Source organism: Syngnathus acus, chromosome 2 (genome assembly GCF_901709675.1).
Source record: "Syngnathus acus chromosome 2, fSynAcu1.2, whole genome shotgun sequence".
Classification (NCBI taxonomy): domain Eukaryota; kingdom Metazoa; phylum Chordata; class Actinopteri; order Syngnathiformes; family Syngnathidae; genus Syngnathus; species Syngnathus acus.
Window position 1 is genome coordinate 16,403,857 of NC_051088.1, and position 19,192 is coordinate 16,423,048.

At 41.0% G+C, this 19,192-nt stretch overlaps 2 protein-coding genes and 1 non-coding gene across 4 annotated transcripts; all 3 read left to right on the plus strand.

Annotated features, from left to right (window-relative positions):
- The first annotated feature begins 103 nt into the window (after positions 1 to 103).
- On the plus strand, positions 104 to 7,294 carry LOC119133561 (N-chimaerin). Of its 2 annotated transcripts, none has more exons than XM_037269544.1 (15): positions 104 to 402; positions 696 to 786; positions 1,665 to 1,703; positions 1,811 to 1,866; positions 2,804 to 2,835; positions 2,908 to 3,021; positions 3,426 to 3,552; positions 3,645 to 3,806; positions 4,621 to 4,698; positions 4,763 to 4,847; positions 5,166 to 5,339; positions 5,409 to 5,486; positions 5,548 to 5,685; positions 5,759 to 5,864; positions 6,172 to 7,294. In XM_037269544.1, exons 2-15 carry the CDS (start codon positions 768 to 770, stop codon positions 6,341 to 6,343), a joined length of 1,380 nt encoding a protein of 459 aa, XP_037125439.1. In that variant the 5' UTR covers positions 104 to 402; positions 696 to 767; the 3' UTR covers positions 6,344 to 7,294. The 2 variants fall into 2 exon arrangements, with proteins under 2 accessions (XP_037125439.1, XP_037125430.1); XM_037269535.1 differs by having other exon boundaries at positions 104 to 398; positions 6,172 to 6,343.
- Positions 7,295 to 7,536: 242 nt separating this feature from the next.
- Positions 7,537 to 7,609, plus strand: trnam-cau. Its single transcript has one exon. It is a non-coding gene; the product is annotated as a tRNA-Met (tRNA).
- Positions 7,610 to 7,988: 379 nt separating this feature from the next.
- abtb1 (ankyrin repeat and BTB (POZ) domain containing 1) lies at positions 7,989 to 13,641 on the plus strand. Its single transcript, XM_037241310.1, has 12 exons — positions 7,989 to 8,214; positions 9,117 to 9,179; positions 9,253 to 9,308; positions 9,409 to 9,553; positions 9,811 to 9,970; positions 10,048 to 10,093; positions 10,632 to 10,748; positions 10,832 to 10,944; positions 11,115 to 11,213; positions 11,282 to 11,449; positions 11,644 to 11,844; positions 11,992 to 13,641. Exons 1-12 carry the CDS (start codon positions 8,159 to 8,161, stop codon positions 12,196 to 12,198), a joined length of 1,431 nt encoding a protein of 476 aa, XP_037097205.1. The 5' UTR covers positions 7,989 to 8,158; the 3' UTR covers positions 12,199 to 13,641.
- The last annotated feature ends 5,551 nt before the right edge of the window (positions 13,642 to 19,192 follow it).

Here is a 19,192-nt window from a genome sequence, read left to right on the forward strand (position 1 = left end):
CCTCCAGAAGCCGCCCGGTGGGAATCCGGCCACACTCGTGGAGCGGCGCTGTCACGCCATCTCCTGGAGAAAAGGAATGTATGACATACTGTACACTGCATGGCAGGCGATAACAAACGCAGTCTGGCATATTATCTCCATGCTTTATAATAAAACAAAACATTCTTCCTACTCGCTGTATAGACATTTTTCAAAAGTAATAGTGAAATTTATGTCACTCCGTGATGTGTTATCTTTGCGTCCTAACTTATTATCTGGCGCAATGCATTATGGGACATACGAATTTTCTGCTGCCCCTAGTCAAGGTCCGTTGCCATAGTTACCACAGACAGCGGGAGAGGGCGAGACAGCTTCACGTGACCAAGCAAGATGGCGACCACATTGTTGAATTGATGCTCGTGTGTGAGTACTTTACTTCGTTTAATTAGCTAGCCGCTACGTTGAGACGCCTGGTGCGTTATTTCAGATTTAACAGCCACATTCTTATGGTTTAACACAACACTATCCAAGGAATTCGCTTTTTCCCCCATTCCAGCGAGATGCGATTTTGCATGTCAAGTGAAGTAATAAATCTGCTAATGTTAGCTTACTGCTCAACTTGGGCTGCAGCTGCTTTATTTGTTGTTTAGTCGGCCGGGTGTCTTGCAATTCATATATTCTGGTCGTTACCCATTCCATTTTTCTTTTTCTTGCAGGGTCTTGAGGGGTCCGGAATTTGGACGTGATTTTCTTTTCTATTGTTCACCATCATCGTTATCAGAATCACAATGGCCCTCAATGTCTTTGGTAAAATGATGATTTATCATTATAGCCTAATCTGAGTGTTTTAATTATGTCTTGTCGTTTGTGTTAATAACACGCCTGACCAATTCATACATTATTTGTTGTCTTCCCATCATGTGCATTGAATTAGAGGAAGCCAGTGGCCTCGATTTAGCGATTTGAACACATGTCCCTACGAGCTAGTATATAACTTTGTCAAATCGACGTAATATTGTACAGTTACTAAATCAAACTGTTCATCATGGATTGTTATTTCTGTTACACTGGAACTGTTGCTGGTACAGTGGTGGAATTTAATTGTCTGCAGGATTTGAATCAAAAACCACTTCTGATTGCCATACGTTTTGATGCAATTCTTATCAGGGTTCTTTGTAAAGGAAAGGAAAGAACCCATACAAATTGTAATAGTATTATTTTTGATAAAAACCTTGTTACACAGATAGTTTGATGTTTTAAAGATGCGTATGAAAAAAAAATGCACCCAGACATACAATAAAAAATATCTTTGGAAAAATCATCACACTCTTACCCCATCTCAAGGCTCTAATTTTATTTTAATTCACACCTCGATAAGAATAGCCTATCAGAGACAGAAGGCGTGAACGAAGAGATTGTATCATTTGTGGTGCACACATGTAGCCTCGAGGGAACATGACGCAGCCCCGCACAACTTTTTTTTCCTCTTGTTGGGAAGAAAAGTTTTAAATTAAGTGGGTTTTTTTTTTACAATCCATTTTAAGCAAATATTTTTGTCGTTGTAGAATTGTCATATTGACTCCACTTATCTGAAATGTTCTTAAAATGTATTTTTTAATTCCAAATGATCAATTTTGAATTAAAAACAAAACAAAACAGCAAACATTTTCTGTTTGTCTTCTCAGATCATGATGAATACAGGCCACCGGTATGGAAGTCTTACTGTAAGTACTTACTAATAATTTGGGGTGATATCGTTTTGTACTTTTGAGCATTTGTCTGTCTGTGTGTCGCTTAAAAACTGAGGTCCAGCTTGTGTTTTCTGCCGCAGTGTATCAGCTCCAGCAAGAGGCGCCACACCCACGTCGATTGACCTGCACTTGTGAGGTGAGGTTCCGATTACCCTCTGTTGACAAATAGGATTTAGAACACATCATATTTGTCATTCTTATAATTTTTTTGTGACGCTTGAATGCTGGTCATTAAGCCACTATCCTACTGGAGTGCGAGTGTTTTCAAAGGCAGCGAATGGCATGTCGTCACATCAGAGTTTGTCAAGGTGCGTTCACAGTTGCAAATATTAGCAAAATGTTTAACAGACGCTCATCATCAGTTTAAGTGATTTTGTCTTGTCGCAAAGAGATTTTGAATAAGTTCAAAATTCCCTAGCCAGACGAAAAGTACAATACAGTGCAGAACATCTGGAGACCGTTAGACGACCTTGAACGAACCTTAACAAGGAGACAACGTTTGCTGCCTTCGAAAACACTCGCACTTTTTCACCGCTCAAAGTGATAGGGTCGTCACTAGTTAGTTTTTCCAGCCAGTTAAAAATCTTGCTGTGTTTGCATTTAAGCTCTCACTTGGCTTTATGTTCCTTTACTGTTTTTTTATTCCTTACCAATGCTCCACGTTCAGAAATACAAGAGAATTGGAATCTATGATGATGAATGACTAATTCCAGTCAGCACACTCATGCTTGCTGAGCACGATTCTGCCTCCTGCTTGAGCCAAAAAGTACGAGATTAGCTAGCTGACGTCATGCAGCGCTAAATGTCAGGCTGTAAATCGACTTGTCAAGTCATCTGTACAATCAACACCATATAAATATTTGCCAGTGTGCTAATGTGTTGGTTTCACGTCATATTTTGAGCTCTGTTGCGCTCTTAGTTTGACTCATTCACTCCTCTCTGCTCCCACACATACGCCGACTCACATGCTGGTCCAGAATAAAATGTTACCGTCTCACGAATCATATTGCCTGTGGGTGGAATTCTCCCGCTAAACCTTTGATGGTTTTCAAATATGTGTATTTCACCTGTAGGTGGACAATCGACCCAAATACTATGGAAGAGAGTAAGTAGCTTATTTCATCGGCGTGTCTTGTGAGAATTGTTTGATGTGGACAAGCAGACCTACTGTGTTCAGATATCACGGGATGATTTCCAGAGAGGAAGCCGACCAGCTTCTGAGTCAGGCCGAAGGCAGCTACCTCATTCGAGAGAGTCAAAGGCAGCCGGGCACATATACACTGGCGCTGAGGTAGGTGCGTTTCCGTAAAAGGTGTATGTCATACGGCAAGTCACTGTTCGTGCCGTCGGTGAATATGAGTCGTCGTGACGGATCTGAGTGAGCTTCATCCAAAGTGGAGCACCACTTGTGTTTTGGGTCGGCATCAGCTATTCATAGCTGTGTTCCACCTGCCCACATACGCTTGCATGTTTCCCCCGTGGTTATAATTACCTTCCATAAATACTACTCTGTGAATGAAAATTTGATTTGGGGTTAATGATCTTAAAGTGTCCATCCACTGAGGCCTAGAAAAAGTGTTGTCCCAGTTTGGCGTTTGTGTGTCACAGTTTGGTTTTATTTGATCAGATCTAATTAAAAGTCATTCAAGAGAGGGCAGACTTTGCCTAAGATCTTCTTCCCATCACCCCATTCAGGTTCGGGAGCCAGACGAGAAACTTCCGTCTTTACCATGATGGGAAGCACTTTGTTGGAGAGAAGCGGTTCGAGTCCATCCATGACCTGGTCACAGATGGCCTCATCACACTTTACATTGAAACCAAGGTGAACACTCAGGGGGCACTTTCTATGAACCGGTCCTTCTGTCAGCCCAAAGCATTCTAAAACTTTCAAAACTGTGACTGTTTTTTTTTTAGGCAGCAGAGTACATCGCCAAAATGACTATCAACCCTATCTATGAGCACGTGGGCTACACTACACTGAACCAGGAACCCACACTGAAGAAACACGTGCCACACAGCATGGAGGCCCCCGATGGCCCGGCTCCCATCAAAGATGATCGCAACACTGAGGAGAGGGTGAGGACGATGAGCATTAATTGATTGATGTATAACATGCAATGTACTTGATGCAGAGTGTCACAGATGAAGCTGAACAGTGATGTAACATGCAACGATACTTTCTCTCCAAGGACCATTTTGCTAGAGGATTTAGTGACTGTAAGAATCACGGTGCTCTTATTGGTTCACTCTCCTCTAAATGTGACCTGCTCAATCCGTCTCTCCCTCCCGCTCGCACTTGCTCAGTGTTGCGGCGTATTAGCTCCCTCTCAGTCGTGTGGATTGGAGTGTGCAGAGCGAGAGCTGTAACGCCAGTCTGAAGGATGTAGAAGACTTTTGGATGTATTTGCAGATCCTGTGGCCGATTTTCTGATTCTTTGGCCCACTTTTGTAGAGCAGCCAACTTTGTCTGGCTGACTGTAGGGGCTCCATACAAGTTGCTTGCAGATCCAGCTTTTCTTTGGATTATACAACTCATTTCTGTTTCTTTGTACGATTTACCGGAACGTCTAAACGCGTTTTGACTTAAACGCAGTTTTATACTACAGATTCCATAATGCCAAACAACAAGGCTCATGTTGTTAGGAGAGGTAAAAAGCAATCAGGCCGGCGAGATGAGAAACGAGCGCGTCAAAAAGGTTCTTGGTTTGCTGCTGCCCTTGGATTGGATGGTGGCAGTCGTGGCTCAGTTCTTCATCTGCCAATTGCTGCCAGCTCCTTAGACCCCATCATAAAGAAAGGGACCCGGCTCGACCGAGGCCCGGTTATGTCCAAACCATCATCTCCTGCCTCTGCCTTCTGGCAGCCACTAAAATCTTTGGCCATTTCGCAGCTCACATCGCTGGTGCGACGAGCCACGTTGCGGGAGAGTGACATGGTGCCCAAATATGAGAAGGTTCACAACTTTAAGGTAAGACTCATGTGCGTGCGTGCTTGCGTGAGATGTCTTGGTCATCTTCTGCCACCATCAACAGGTACATACATTTCGTGGCCCTCACTGGTGTGAGTATTGCGCCAACTTCATGTGGGGGCTCATCGCTCAAGGTGTCAAATGTGCAGGTAAGACACCTAAGTGCACATTAGGGGTGGGACTAGGTCATGCAAGTACACATCATAAATATGTCTCATGTTAATCTTCAAGTTTCAAGCAAAAAAAAAAAAAATCTTACAAAAACAAATCTTTATCTTGAACAAAATTAGACTATAGGTTTTCAAATGTAAACAGGCAATACTAGCCATGCCATGTAGTTCAAATCCCAAGTCAGTCAAATCTTTCATGATGTTTATCTATACAAGTAATAAAAGCAACTTAAGTTTGACTGAAGTTTCACACATACACATGCACAAAAAACTAAATAAGCTCCTGGTGTGTGTCAGACTGCGGGTTGAATGTCCACAAGCAGTGCTCAAAGGTTGTGCCCAACGACTGCCAGCCAGACCTTCGTCACGTCAAGAAGGTGTACAGCTGTGACCTGACCACCCTGGTCAAAGCGCACAACACCAAAAGGCCCATGGTAGTCGACATGTGCATCCAAGAAATTGAAGCCCGAGGTGGGTGGCGTCGCGAGCTGACAAAAGTGGAGCCTGCTACCGCTCACGGTTTCGTTCTCTGTTTCCTAGGTCTCCAGTCAGAGGGTCTGTATAGAATATCCGGCTTCAGCGAGCTAGTTGAAGACGTCAAGCTGACGTTTGATAGAGGTCAGAATCACACCTAAAGTTGTACATTACTCTGTAATGATCCCCTACATTGCATCCACAGATGGCGAGAAGGCAGATATCTCATCGAGCGTATATGAGGACATCAACATCATCACTGGCGCGCTCAAGCTCTACTTCAGAGAGCTACCCATTCCCCTCATCACATATGATGCCTACCCACGCTTCATCGAGTCTGCAAGTAGGCGCTCTGATGTCTTACACAATGACTTGTTTAATGTCTTTATGGATGGTCTTCCATTTGCTCTTTGCAGAGATCACAGACCCAGAAAAGCGGCTGGAATCCCTCCACGAGGCTCTCAAGCTACTGCCGCCAGCTCACTGCGAGTCGTTGCGGTACCTCATGGCGCACCTCAAAAGGTAAGCGCCTGCCACATCTATTTTTGTTAGGTCGTGTCATGAACAGTCAACGCACCTATTGTTTACAAACATCATGAAAGGTCTGCACTAGTAGTGCACCGTTCAGCAAAGTGCAGTACTTCAGCTGTTGTTGCAGTGTCAGATGGTTTGGGTTGTATATTATGGGATACTTTGGCAATAGACAAAAATGTCGCTACTAAACTGAACTCAAACAAAACATGGTGCTTGGGGGAAACGGGGCTTAAATGAGCACTTGTTTATTTTAAGGCCTTTTCCAAGACATGAGCCCGTCCCTCTCTTCCTTCAGGGTGACCCAGTACGAAAAGGACAACCTCATGTCCAGTGAGAACCTTGGAATCGTCTTTGGACCCACATTGATGAGATCACCTGACTTGGATGCCATGACGGCACTCAATGACATCCGCTACCAAAGGCTGGTGGTCGAAATGCTCATCACCAATGAGGATGTGTTGTTCTGAGAGGAGGTGGAATGAAGAGAAAACGGGCAAGAAGATATTTCACCAATGCAGGGCAACTTGTCCCACCTGACTGGCTGTTTTTGTTAGTGCACTTGCCAGAAGCAGAATGAATTTTTTTGAAGAAAGTCATCGAGAAAATGCTATCACTGAGCCACTCGTGTCAGTGCATTCAAAACAATGCTGTATTTCCGTTCTTGTTTTTCATGTTTAAGCTTTGTTGCAATGAGCTGAGAGCTGGCCATCATGAGCCAGAATTAATAGAAATGTGGCAGCAGGGCTTCCATGGCAACCACAAGAACAACCATGTAATTACTCCGTTTCCTTGAAAGAAAACCTGATTGTATATTGCTAAAACTGAGCATAAATAATGTCATAAAGCGCGGGTGACTGTAACATGAAGGATTTTGTTTGCAATGTTATTTTTTTTTTAATTACAATAGTGCCATCTGAAAAAGGGGCCAAGTGAAGTCAAGATGATTTTGGTTTGTGCTGCCTTCTCCGATAGCACATACAGTATAAATGAGTCTGACCCCATTTCTGTCGGGGGAAAAGGAGCAATGATTAAATCTTACTTGAATGTTTTCATGAAGTTAAATCAGAATTTAAGGTGGTAAAAAAAATAAAAAATAAAAAACACCCTTGGCTGCTGGGCTGGCTGATATTGTAGAGATGTACCATAATGTTTCTGGATTTTCTAACAAATCGGTTTTGTTTTTTGTGTGATGTAAAAGAAATATATATATCCTGTATATATTTTGTTTTTGATTCCATCATGTACTAACACTACCACACTCTGCTGAACCATGAACCACTTATGAGCCTTCCGTGATCTGTGACACTTCTTCAGCATCCTAATTTTCTTTCTTTTTTTTACATTGTCGTGATGTTGATGTAAACTATTTTCTGTATAGTATGTATGCATGGAGAAATTAAATTATTACATATGCCTATCAGATTTGAAGTTCGTTGTTTATTTTACAGTACTCATAGCTGTACCTATCTTGATTTTTTTTCATTGACTTAATGAAGAGAAACGCAATCAGCTTTCGTACTTTCTTGCGTGCAAGTATTCTGGAAGTCATGTGTCAGCGGAGAATTGCAGGTATGGAAACATAATCGCGGAAATTCAAATTCTCGCTGGTCATATCAAGATGTTTTATGTCATAAAGCAATTATTTCCGGCCATTGTACAGGCCTCGTTGGCGCAGTAGGCAGCGCGTCAGTCTCATAATCTGAAGGTCGTGAGTTCGAGCCTCACACGGGGCACGTATTTTTTTTTTTTCTTTTTTAATTTGTCAATGGAGGTATCCTTTTTTTCCGGATTAACTGTGATGCATTTGATGAAAGCATTATAAATGTTCACATGAAGTTATAAAGAAATGAGCACACCGCGTAGCAGTGTGCGTTCAGGCTTATCTGGTCTTCTTCATGTCACTATCCAAAAATTGCCATATTACAAAATCAATCAATCGACACATGGAATAGTTTAGACGGAATCCGAAAATCTAAAATAAAAATCTAAAATAATAAACATTTCTATGGGCAGTCAACACGTACAAATATATTTGATAGGGGAGTTTTCTTTTATCCGGCTTTCTTGGTGCCGTCCGTGAAGGCAACGCCACTACGTCACGTGACTCCGGAACTCCTTCCGTCCAGCAAAACATTACTGAGCAAGCGAGCACTTGTCAACAACCGAGCGTCACTTCAATTTCCGAGCGAACAAACTCTCACCCCTTCCCCACCGATCGCTTACCTGTCCAGTTGACAGGCCGACTCAATGCATTTCAGAGGACCGAAAACACCGAGACGATCATGGACGTCAACGATTTGTTTAGTAGTTGCAGAAAGGGCGACATTTGTAGAGTCAGGTAACCATTACATGTGTACAAGTGTATTTACAAGAACGGTTTCTTCGAATTCTTACCGTAAAATGAATTCCGTGTGAGCTTTAAGCTACAGTTATTGCTGAACTAAACGATAGTTTCTGACATGAGCCAAAATGAGCTTGATGTTAACTGAAGCTCAGTTCGGCTCACTTTGCTCATGCAGCATTAGTAGTGATCATGAGTGTTTTGGCGTCATAATACTACAGCATGTGAGGTATTCTGCAACACTATGATACAAATCGGGTAAAACACATACACAATTCAAAATAAATGATGGTAGCACCACTAATGATTAGTTTAAGGCATTTTTTTTTTTCAAGACTCACAGGATATTCTGTTCTTTGTATACACTGAATCTACCAAAAGAAAGAATAGATTTTCTCCTTTCACCCAAAAAGTTTCATTCTACCTTTTTCTGTTGTTATATAATCAGCAGTAGAACAAAGTTAGGTTTAACAAAATGAAGTCAGTCAGATCTCCCAAACTGGATGCTTCTCATATAAAAAATAAAAATGGTGCATTGCTGCCATCTATTGGTGGTCGTGCATCAGTGAAGTGCTTTCCAAGTTTGAAATTTACAGGGCAGTATAGTCTAAATTCGTACTCATTTTTGGTAGCTTTACGGGCTTGACTGGGGCGTCTTGACCTGAGTTAATTGATCGTCGATAAAAAAAAAAAATTCTGTGCGGCTTGGCGGCCCAGTACCAAGTGACACATGGACCGGTCCGCGGGCAGGTGGTTGGAGACCTCTGGTTTATAGAATAAATCAAAATGTTAATTGTATTCTAATTCTCATTTTGTAGTGGTCTTTTGATGTTTTTGACAGCTGTATGTTCTGACTCCATTATACTAGAATTATAAGCCACTCATTTTGTGTCTTATAGATACCTCATTGAACAGCGAGACGTGGACCTCAATATAAGAGATCAATGGGACAGCAGCCCCTTGTAAGTAGCATTCTTTGTGGTTAACAGAAAAGTATCATTTCCCATTTCTAAGATGACCTCTCTTGTCTGCTAGATATTATGCTTGTCTCTGTGGCCACGAAGAGCTTGTCCAGTACCTGCTGGCAAGTGGTAAGGGTAGCATTTGAGCAAGTGCTGTCCTGTCATGTTCCTCGTGTGACACAGCATTCCAGAAAGATGCGTCTTTTTCCTTGTCTTTGTTGCCATGTAGGTGCCAAGTGTGAGGCCAACACATTTGATGGCGAGCGGTGCCTGTACGGCTCACTGAACGACTCAATCCGACGCCTGCTCAAAGAGTACAAGTGTGTCGGTGTCCGTGCCATGAAGCGGGATGATTTTAACTACTTCCTACACTTGTAAGCTTCGACCTTTAAGTAGTTTGAGTTCATACTATATTATAACTATATTTCATTACAGTTGTTTTTTTATTTTATTTGGATTTTAATTTTTTTAATTAATCCATCCACCCATCCATAGTTAGATTCAATTAGGTTTTAGAGAAGTTAGTCTTGGTTTTTATTAAAAAAAAAATTATTGTGGGGCTAATCATATTAATGTCATCTAATGAAGAAAAGCCACATCTATGTCATCCTAAAATTTGCTCACTCCTCAGGTTGCTGGAACAGGGACTCCACAGTGACATCACGTTCCTCGTTCACGGGCAAATGTTCACGGCTCACCGATGCGTGCTCGGTGCACTCTCGGAGTACTTCAGCGAAATGTTTGCGACCAAATGGAAAGACAAAACCTTGATCCATCTCAAGCATCCTCTGGTATGTTCATTCGATGGTGTCATTGGCACATTTTGCCTGCTTCTGGTATGAGAACACAAATTTGTACCTGCTTTCAGATCAACCCTGCAGCTTTTGGAGCCATTCTGCAATATTTATATACAGGTGAGGATATTGTGCAGCTACTAATTCTCCAGGGGAAGGTTTGACTGCCTCATAGTGAACCATGTTTACTGGATACGAGAGTAATGGAGAAAAACTATCCCAAAACTGTCTCGTTTGCTTTTTTTTCAGTCTTACTAATTGGGTGTAAATATTTTTGTAATTCAAAGAGGGTTTGTCCAAAAATGACATAACTGTTTTTATTGCTAGTGTGTCTGAATAAAGTAAATATTATGATCCTGTAATGTGACAGTCCATAGTTTATATTTGTGGTAAACTTGAGTAAATAATTTATAAAACTGGCTATTGGAAAAATCATTGAATGAATGAATTGTTAATTTTCCAGTATTATTTCAGTGGGATTGGGGATAGTCATTGAGACCAATAACATCACTCAGAGGAGTTGCCATGACTCGGATATCATGTTTTTCGTTTGCCCCATATGCTTCAAAACGTAATAAATCAATAATCAATTCCACATGATCTATCTAATCACAGATCAATAAATGGATTATCCTTAATTTGTGCTTTGATGTTAAAGGACGTATGGATATTGACGTAAGCCTCGTGGACGACTGCAGACGGCTTGCTAAGCAGTGCAAAATGACAGATTTGATTGAGGAGCTGCAGATTAAATGCCGACAGGTGTACGACTTTGGTAAGATGCCATGTCATGACTTTGACTGCACTCATCTGTTTTTCACAGCTTGAATCTCCTTTTATTTCTTTTTGGCTCTCAAGTATCCAACAAGCCGGGCATCTGTGTGAAGGTTCTCAGTCTGGAGCCTCATATCTGCCAACTCCAGGAGGACATGGCCCAGTTGGCTGACTGTGCTCTGCCGCCTCAGCTCAGAGTAAGAATTGTGTTTGAGGTTTTTTTTTTGTTTTTGTTTTTTTTAAAAACACTTCCATCCTGCCCAGGCACAGAAATATAGAACGGATCATTTTCTTATTAGCATATGTTGAGGCTAATTGCTCAGAAGCAAGTTAAAAAAGTCATATTTGGGCATTGCTTTCACCTCAGGTCGGATACGGGGCACTTCCCTTCAACAATGCCGACCACCTGCCCACCTATCCTGATGTCTGCTTCAGAGTCGATGGCTACGATTTTTTGTGTCATAAGGTTTGTTTTTGTTGCAGACCGGCTTTGACTCCAACTGGGAGTTTTATTGCTTGCGTGTATTTCTTCAGGCATTTTTCTGTGGGCGGAGTGATTATTTTAAAGCCTTGCTGGAGGACCACTTCTGTGAGGGAGAGCAGCTCCAGTCCCAACCTAGCACTCCGGCCATAACTCTGCACAACATCTCTCATCAGATTTTCATCCATATCATGTATTACATATACAGTGATGACACACAGGTTTGACATTTTTATTATTTTTATATTATTATTGGCGAGCGTGAACTCAAAGCTATCAGACATATACTTTTGACTATGTTACTTGCAATGAATTTGTTCTTGTAGATGTCGTAAATTCTTGTGGACAACCCGCGACGCTTCTTCAATGTCCATCAATCTGGTATGACCAACAACTGGTTCTTCCTGATGTCCAGGTGACACGAGAGAACGTGTTTGACATCCTGTGCGTGGCCGACATGTACCTGCTGCCGGGGTTGAAACGTCTGTGCAGCAAGACCCTCGCCAAGAACCTTTGTGAGGACAACGTTCTGTGCATGTGGAAGACGGCCAAGCTGTTCCGGCTCACTCGGTTGGAAGATCAATGCATAGAGTTCATGTCCAAAATAATTGAGCGGGTGGGTGTTTTTGCAGATTTTGTACAAGAATGCCAAAATACTTTTTTTTTTTTGTGGTGCAGTGGAATTGAAATGAATACGCATGAAATATATCAGCACGTCTAAAATCTCCACAATTATATTCTTGTTGGTTTTTGTCTGTCACAGCTGGTGGAGAAGGAGGAGTTTGCTGAGATGGTCAAAGAGGATGCAGCTTTGCTGGAGGAGCGACAGGAGACCGACTCCGTCCCCCTGATAGACGAAATCCGTTCCTACATCGTCAGTAACGTGCAGACGTACAGTGCCATCGAGGAAGCCAATCAGAAGCTGGAGGTCTTGGAAGAGCTGCTATTAAGCATCGATATTGACTGCTGAAGACTTCTTCGACATCTTGAAAGGTGCAATTTGCCTGAGATACAACCTTTGTTTCTGTAGGCTTCATTTATCTGTTGTTACAATATTGTACATAACCTATTTTTAGTTGTAAACATTAGTGAGAATATTACATTTATTATTATACATACATATTGGCAGAGGATCTAAAAAGTCTACATACATAACTTGTACAACGTAAGATACATCTTTTGGTGAGTGGGATAAAAATTAGCGCAAGTGTGCACCCCTTAATACTGGAAGTGTGGTTGAGTTTAAAATTAATGCAAAGCCCAGGCATAGAAAAAAAAATTGGGAAATTGTTGTCACATTGATTAAGCTATACTCAGGGTTTGCACAAAAGATTTTGTGGCTTCTGTAAAGTTGCTGTCATTCTCTTTGCAGCTTTCCAGTTTTCATTTTATATCAATTTTGGAGGGACATCCAGTTCTTGGTAATCTTTGCCATATTTTCTTTCCTATTTTCCATAGTATATATGTTTTAGAGCCGAACAATTACAAAAGGGTATCCACACATCATCATGTTTGTTTACTTTTTGCTTTAAAATATTGCTTTTGTTTTCCCCCAATTTATCTGTATGGAGGTTTTGAAATGATTTGTCTTGGTCTCATCTTTCATCTCACCAAAACCTTTGACCAGATGGGTGTAGACTTTTTATATCCATTGGACTATTTTTGCATGTGTGACTGACCACTTTAATTCGGCCTCCAAGCAACAAGTTGCTTTCATTGCCACGTTTTATATTTCAAATATTTTAATATTTTAAGAATCTAATTCCATAATGAATATGATTTAATATATCTCCTTTTACGTTGTATGTTGTGAAATATATTTGGCAGGTTGTGCAAGAGAGAAAAAAGTGGAACCTTAATATTGAATCCACCTTTATTTTTGTTTAAAAATAGACAAATGTGTTCTTGGTTTAGGCAACAAAAAAAAAAACATCTATTACAACCGCATGTTGACAAATCTTGTGTGTTGTGATTGAAGCCTAACGCATTTAGTGACTAGTAGTTCACCTCTGTACCAAGAGATGGCGCTATTTCTCAGCTTTTAGGTAGCTGAGTGTCATTGAAGATGAGTGTTCAAAAGAAGTTCTCTTGGTAACAACAATACCATTGTTGCACAAATATCCTTCATCGAGCTCTTATAGAACGTATAGAATGATACGTTCAAAAAATTCAGAGATTTTCTTTTGTGTTACATGGTATCTTACTTTTCAGATTAGTTATCAGGGTGGTGGGAATAAGCATGGATGGAATCTTGTGTTTTGTAAACTTACAGCCAGTGGACGGAATAAATTTGCTGTTCTAACAGTTGCCACTGAAAATATCTGTGAACAAAATGTTTGCCCTCCAGCCCTGACAGTGAATGCTAACAAGGTTCATGGTATTAGAATAAACAGCACAATTAGTTAGTACCCAACAATCTTCAAGTGGTTCATTTTATATTGTTGCTACTCAACGCTGTTGTTTTTAATCATAGGTCGGAAAACATTGTCCCTGTTTCATTTGTTACTATGAAGCATGGTCTTGTTGTACTTTGACTCTTCCACACATAGTTATGTAATTGTACACCTTTGCTCACCTCACTGTCTTCATATAGTTGGATCGAACTGGTCTTTTCATTTACTGTATTATGACACTCTATACACGCCGCCCTATTACTACACTGTCCCTTTGCACCCGTCTTATCGAATAACCAATTACATGTCCTTTATTGAGCGTCATATCCGTGAATGTACGTAATAGTACCGGCATGACATATTTCTAGTTTAATCAAACTGACACAATAATGCATGAGAACTATATATACAGTACAAGTCAAGTTTTTTTTACTTTAAAGAAACTATTGTACATCAAAACTGCTATATTTCTTTCTCCCCATTGCTAAGACATGAAATTCAACTGCATGTCCACCACTGTCCTGAATAATATTTAGCAATGACAAGTTCCATGTGTTTCTAGAAAAAAACTCATTTGAAGAGGGCAGAAGGGGATAAAATCTCTTGGCACTTGACTCATGCCTCTGCGTGACTCACAGAGGCTTCACAGTGGCATCTGTCTCTTCGCATATATGAATGTGCACAGTCATAAATTCACGTGGAGCAGCTCGGCGCTGCACTCATTTCTGCAATATAGTAATGCAGCTCAACTGTCTCTATTTTGTTCTATTTGATTGGCTGTGGTGGAGTCATGTTCCTTCAGGGGCACAATTGCCACCACTGAGGTGCTCTACTTCAAAAATCTCTCTTTTTTTTTATTCTTTCAAACATTCAAGAGGATTCTTACCCACATCATAATGAACGTGCACATCAATTTACAAATAGGAATACATGAGAAAAGTCATAAGATGGGACCATTTTATTGTATTTATTTAACCTTTATTTTGTATTTGTCATATTTGTCAAATCGTCTCTGCTGGCCCCATGTTGCAACTCTAATATGATTTTTAAGAAACCGCTGCGCCAGAGGAAGAACAACCAATCAGAGACAGAAAGTCAATCATTTCAAGTTTCTCAGGTCTTTTTGATTATTTTTCATTTGAAGACATTCAAATCATCAATTTCCACACCTTTTAAGTAAACGAGTAAGAGAAGTACTTTTTTTTTGTACTTCTTTCTACTGAACACACTGTGTACTGTTGCTGCATCTCGATTTGATTGATTGATTCATATTGATTTTTGTTGCTTATTTCGCTCATACATTATAAATAGTTGGATTCATTTTGAGTGGGATTTTATATCAAGCCTAGACTAACATCTGCCTTGCTGGAGAGCGTGTTGGGTTATGACGTGAGCCCATCACATGAACGACTTGTATACTGTAAATAGACGGTATATTCTCCAGGGTACAGACTAAAGGATGTACACAAAGTAAACACTGCTTGTGTCCCTTCTAAAATCCTAGTACGTCAGGGGATTAGTACTCGAGAGAGAGTGGTAAACCGGTACTTAGCCAGACACTGACCTGAAAAGCTACCTTCCACTCCATTTTTTATGTTCCGCAATGACATGTCCTTATTAGGAAAAATAACACTTTAAGGAATGTACTCCCATGAAATGTATGGATGTTTTATTTTGTGAATGCAACCAACAAGAAACACAGGAAGTCCTGTATTTACGTTTCATTAGAGAGATTTAGGACCGGGGCCAGGGTTGTGTTGTCCAGGTCAGCGGTTACGTAAGAAGTGACACAGTATAGACCACACATGCACCGCACTGGAAAAAGGTTGCCGCCAAGACGATCTCTTTATAGGATTGTCTTGTGATGACAAGAGCTGGGCAGTGTTGCCGTTCAAAGTAATGCCCACACTCACAATGCCCTTAACATTTTTATAAACAAAGCCAACGGCATTCCTAAGAGCAAAGTGCGTCACTTCAAATGTTTCATTCCTTTACCTTCTAAAATGGACGCAGCAGAACTGACATCTTAAATGTCTTTTCTATACTGAAGTCCATGGGGCATTTTTTTATTATTTTTTTACTCATCAACAACAACAGTTCTGGTGTCAAATCCAAGCTTATCAAGCAGGAATTCCGTTTATCTTCCTAGTCTACATGGAAGCAGCTTCTGGAAGTGTGTGACAGGCCGATGCTTACACTGAACATAGCCACAGTAATATGGGATTAAGTCTTACAGACGTATTAGCTGCCAGGACGAACACAGACAAGCAAGCGAGCAGTGGCCATATTAGTTAGCTTTGACGCCAGGCTCTCCGCATTACACACGCTACACAACATTACCCTTCCGGTTGGTTAAATCTTACTGAACATGGTCATTTTCCATGCACACATAGTACGTTCTGGGTCAATGTTGACTGTTTGCACACGTTTGTCGAGAAACAAATGATTTACATATTAAAAATGCTATGGCAAACTTTTCTACTGAATCATTTCCACTTGGTTCATAGAAATGTTTCCACAAGTAGATCATCTCACATATTCGTCTCCACATGCTTAATCAGTAATAAAATTGATCTTTAAACACGATTTGCAAGGATTGGATGTTAGTCCCACACACCAGAACCGCCATTTAATCATCCTGTTCTGTTGCAAATTAAATTCTTTTATTTGATACTCAAGATAAAATAACTGACCTGAACAGATGGTACATGTTTGAAGATAATTACTGAAAACATTTGGAAAGATGGCGAATTATGTAAGACTCAATTGTGGCAAGATAGTGTGATAAAGTAAAAATACATCTTCTCGTCAGTGTGTTGGCTCAAACAACATCTAGAAGTTGAGAGAACGGCTTGAATTTTTTTTTGTTGCTTTCAGGAAACATCTCCCAACACGCATCTTCATTTGTCCATCATTGTTTGTGTGTTTTGAGTGAGATAAAGCGCTTCCTGAGGTGAATGTTGTCAATAGCAGAGAACCTGGCACAAACAATCAGTGCGTGCACGTGAGCAGGGATTACACTGCCACCACGTGACCGCTGTGGCTCGAGACAGAACTTGAACACCGGACAGGACAGGACAGGACAGGACGGCTTCTTAAGAGGAAAAGGGCACAAGAATAAATGTACTGAGTGCCTTTCATTAACCACAAATTATTGTCAGAGATAGGTGGTGAAAGAAAGAAAGAAAGAAAGAAAGAAAGAAAGAAAGAAAGAAAGAAAGAAAGAAAGAAAGAAAGAAAGAAAGAAAGAAAGAAAGAAAGAAAGAAAGAAAGAAAGAAAAAAGAAATCTCAGCATACAACTCCACTTGGAGGCTTGACTTGAGGTTTTTTTTTTCTCTCGCTCTCTCTCCTTGGGGCTCCATCTACTTTATATTCAAGGTTTGTTTTTGTCGCCAAATGGTGAGAGTCCACACTTGCATTTTTTTGCCGTTTCCCTGCCTTTGGGTACCAGAAAGCATTTGCAAAGACTTTCTTGCAGGCATTGTGACACACTGAAGGAAGTGAATGCTTTGAAATGCTGTTTTCCTTTATTTGCTTCAGCAGTTAATCAAAGATGGGGCCTTCCAAGGTGACTTTGGAATTGCGCAAGTCATGCACGATCCATCAGGAAATGTCAAATGTTGTCACAAACATTTGCTAAATCATTTCTGCGTGTTACATTTGTAGATCATCTAACCTATCTTCACTGAAAGGTTAAACAGTAATAAAATTTTGATATGCTGAATGGTGAGACTGTTAAAAATTTACTTTTGAAGGTCGATATTGCGCACGAGTGTGTCATACACGGGATGTTTCGGTAATTCTATTAGAAAATGTGAGAAATTTTTTTTCTAGAGTTTTCAATTTTAATAGTATAACAGGAAGATTCAATGGTGGTTCTGGTGTGCAGACAGCAGAGGTAATATCAAATGCTCACAAATTTTGTTTAATGTTAGCCATGCTAGCTGCTAGTGCAACTGCTGCTAAATGTTGCCAGGCACCGTAGAATACTGTCAGAGCACTCAAGTCATTTTCTATCTCCAGCAATTGCGCGTTTTAAAGGATAGTGGAACTTTCATACGTGCATTGACAAATATATTTCCCAAAATAACATTTTAAGAGCATGTATTTTGCACCTATGCACATAGTTTGTCTATATTTAAAATAGCAGTTTTGTCATACTTGGGAAGTGCTTGGTCCAAAGATAGTACTGATTAAAAAATGTGGCCCCTTCCAGCATTTAAGTTGACCAGATTGATTTTTTTTAGTATAACCTATGACTATATTGTCATTTAGGTGTGTAGTACTTACAAGAAACTCCAAAGGCACATATACACACACACACACACACACACACACACACACACACACACACACACACACGAGTGTCACCATCTATTTCACATGGATGACTCTGCGATTAGCACACACAGTGAGCAATGTGCACTGCCCTGTGATTTGTTCACTCATTTACATCCTTTTGTTTGCTTGCATGAGCAAGAATTGGTGTTCTTTAAACAAAGATAATTTCGATGCACAGTCTAATGTATTATGTTCGCGCAAAAGTTACGATCGAAACATTTCAGAATGCTAAGTGTACATTTTTTATTTACTTGACGCTATTTTTATTGCATGTTGCCATGATCCATTTGTGGGGCCATGACAAATCATGAAATGAGAAGACAAAGGCAAGTCATATCTCTTCTACTCTTCACAAAAAAACGGAACTCTTCACATTGCAAGCAACAAACCACTGCCCTTCAACTCTTTGAATGCCATCATGTTTTTTATTTAACAAGTGTCATACTCCCTCCACTCCCTTAAAGATACAGCAACCCACACAGTCCACAACCCCAGAATTCACTGTAAAAAAATTCTATGATTAAACAGGTAATTGCAAACAGTGTCAAGAAAAATAGTCAACGCTGTGGAGGACGGCATAAGTGTCTAAAACGGCTGCACTTAGCGGTGCTGGGTCCAAGACTACAACTGCAGTGGCACATTAACGTCCATCTGAGCAGACTTGAGGCGGCCTATTGTGATCTGCCCTGCTTGACCTCCAATGTCCACCACAAAACCTTTAGCCCCTCCCTCCACCACCCACAAGGGCCCCCTTGTAGGGAGGCTGCAGTGGGTGGTAGAGGTTGCTATTGGAGATGATGACTTGGCTGTTGGTAAGTTTAACCCAGGATGCGATGAATGCCCGCACCACCACTCCTGAGGTAGTCCATGACAGGGGAACAACTTCTGGCCACTTGGGGTGGTTCTATCAACCATAGTGAGTAGGTGGTATGGAGGCAGGGGTCCTACCAAGTCCACGTTCGGTCAAAATGTCTCTCTAGCACAAGAGTGTCGGCAGCCATGGTCGTGTAATCAAGCCCCAGGTTAACGGCCCCCGCTACTGACCAGGAGAGGCAGTCAGCAGCGTAATTGTCCTTGCCAGCCACGTGCTGGCTGGCTGGCTGTAGTGAATTCCAATATGTCAGCAAGCTGACATTGCTACAACAACCAGACCATGGCTCCGAGGTCTTGGCCACAAAGGCAGTGAACTACCGGCCCTCCATGAGAAACTGGAAGTGTCGGTGATGAGG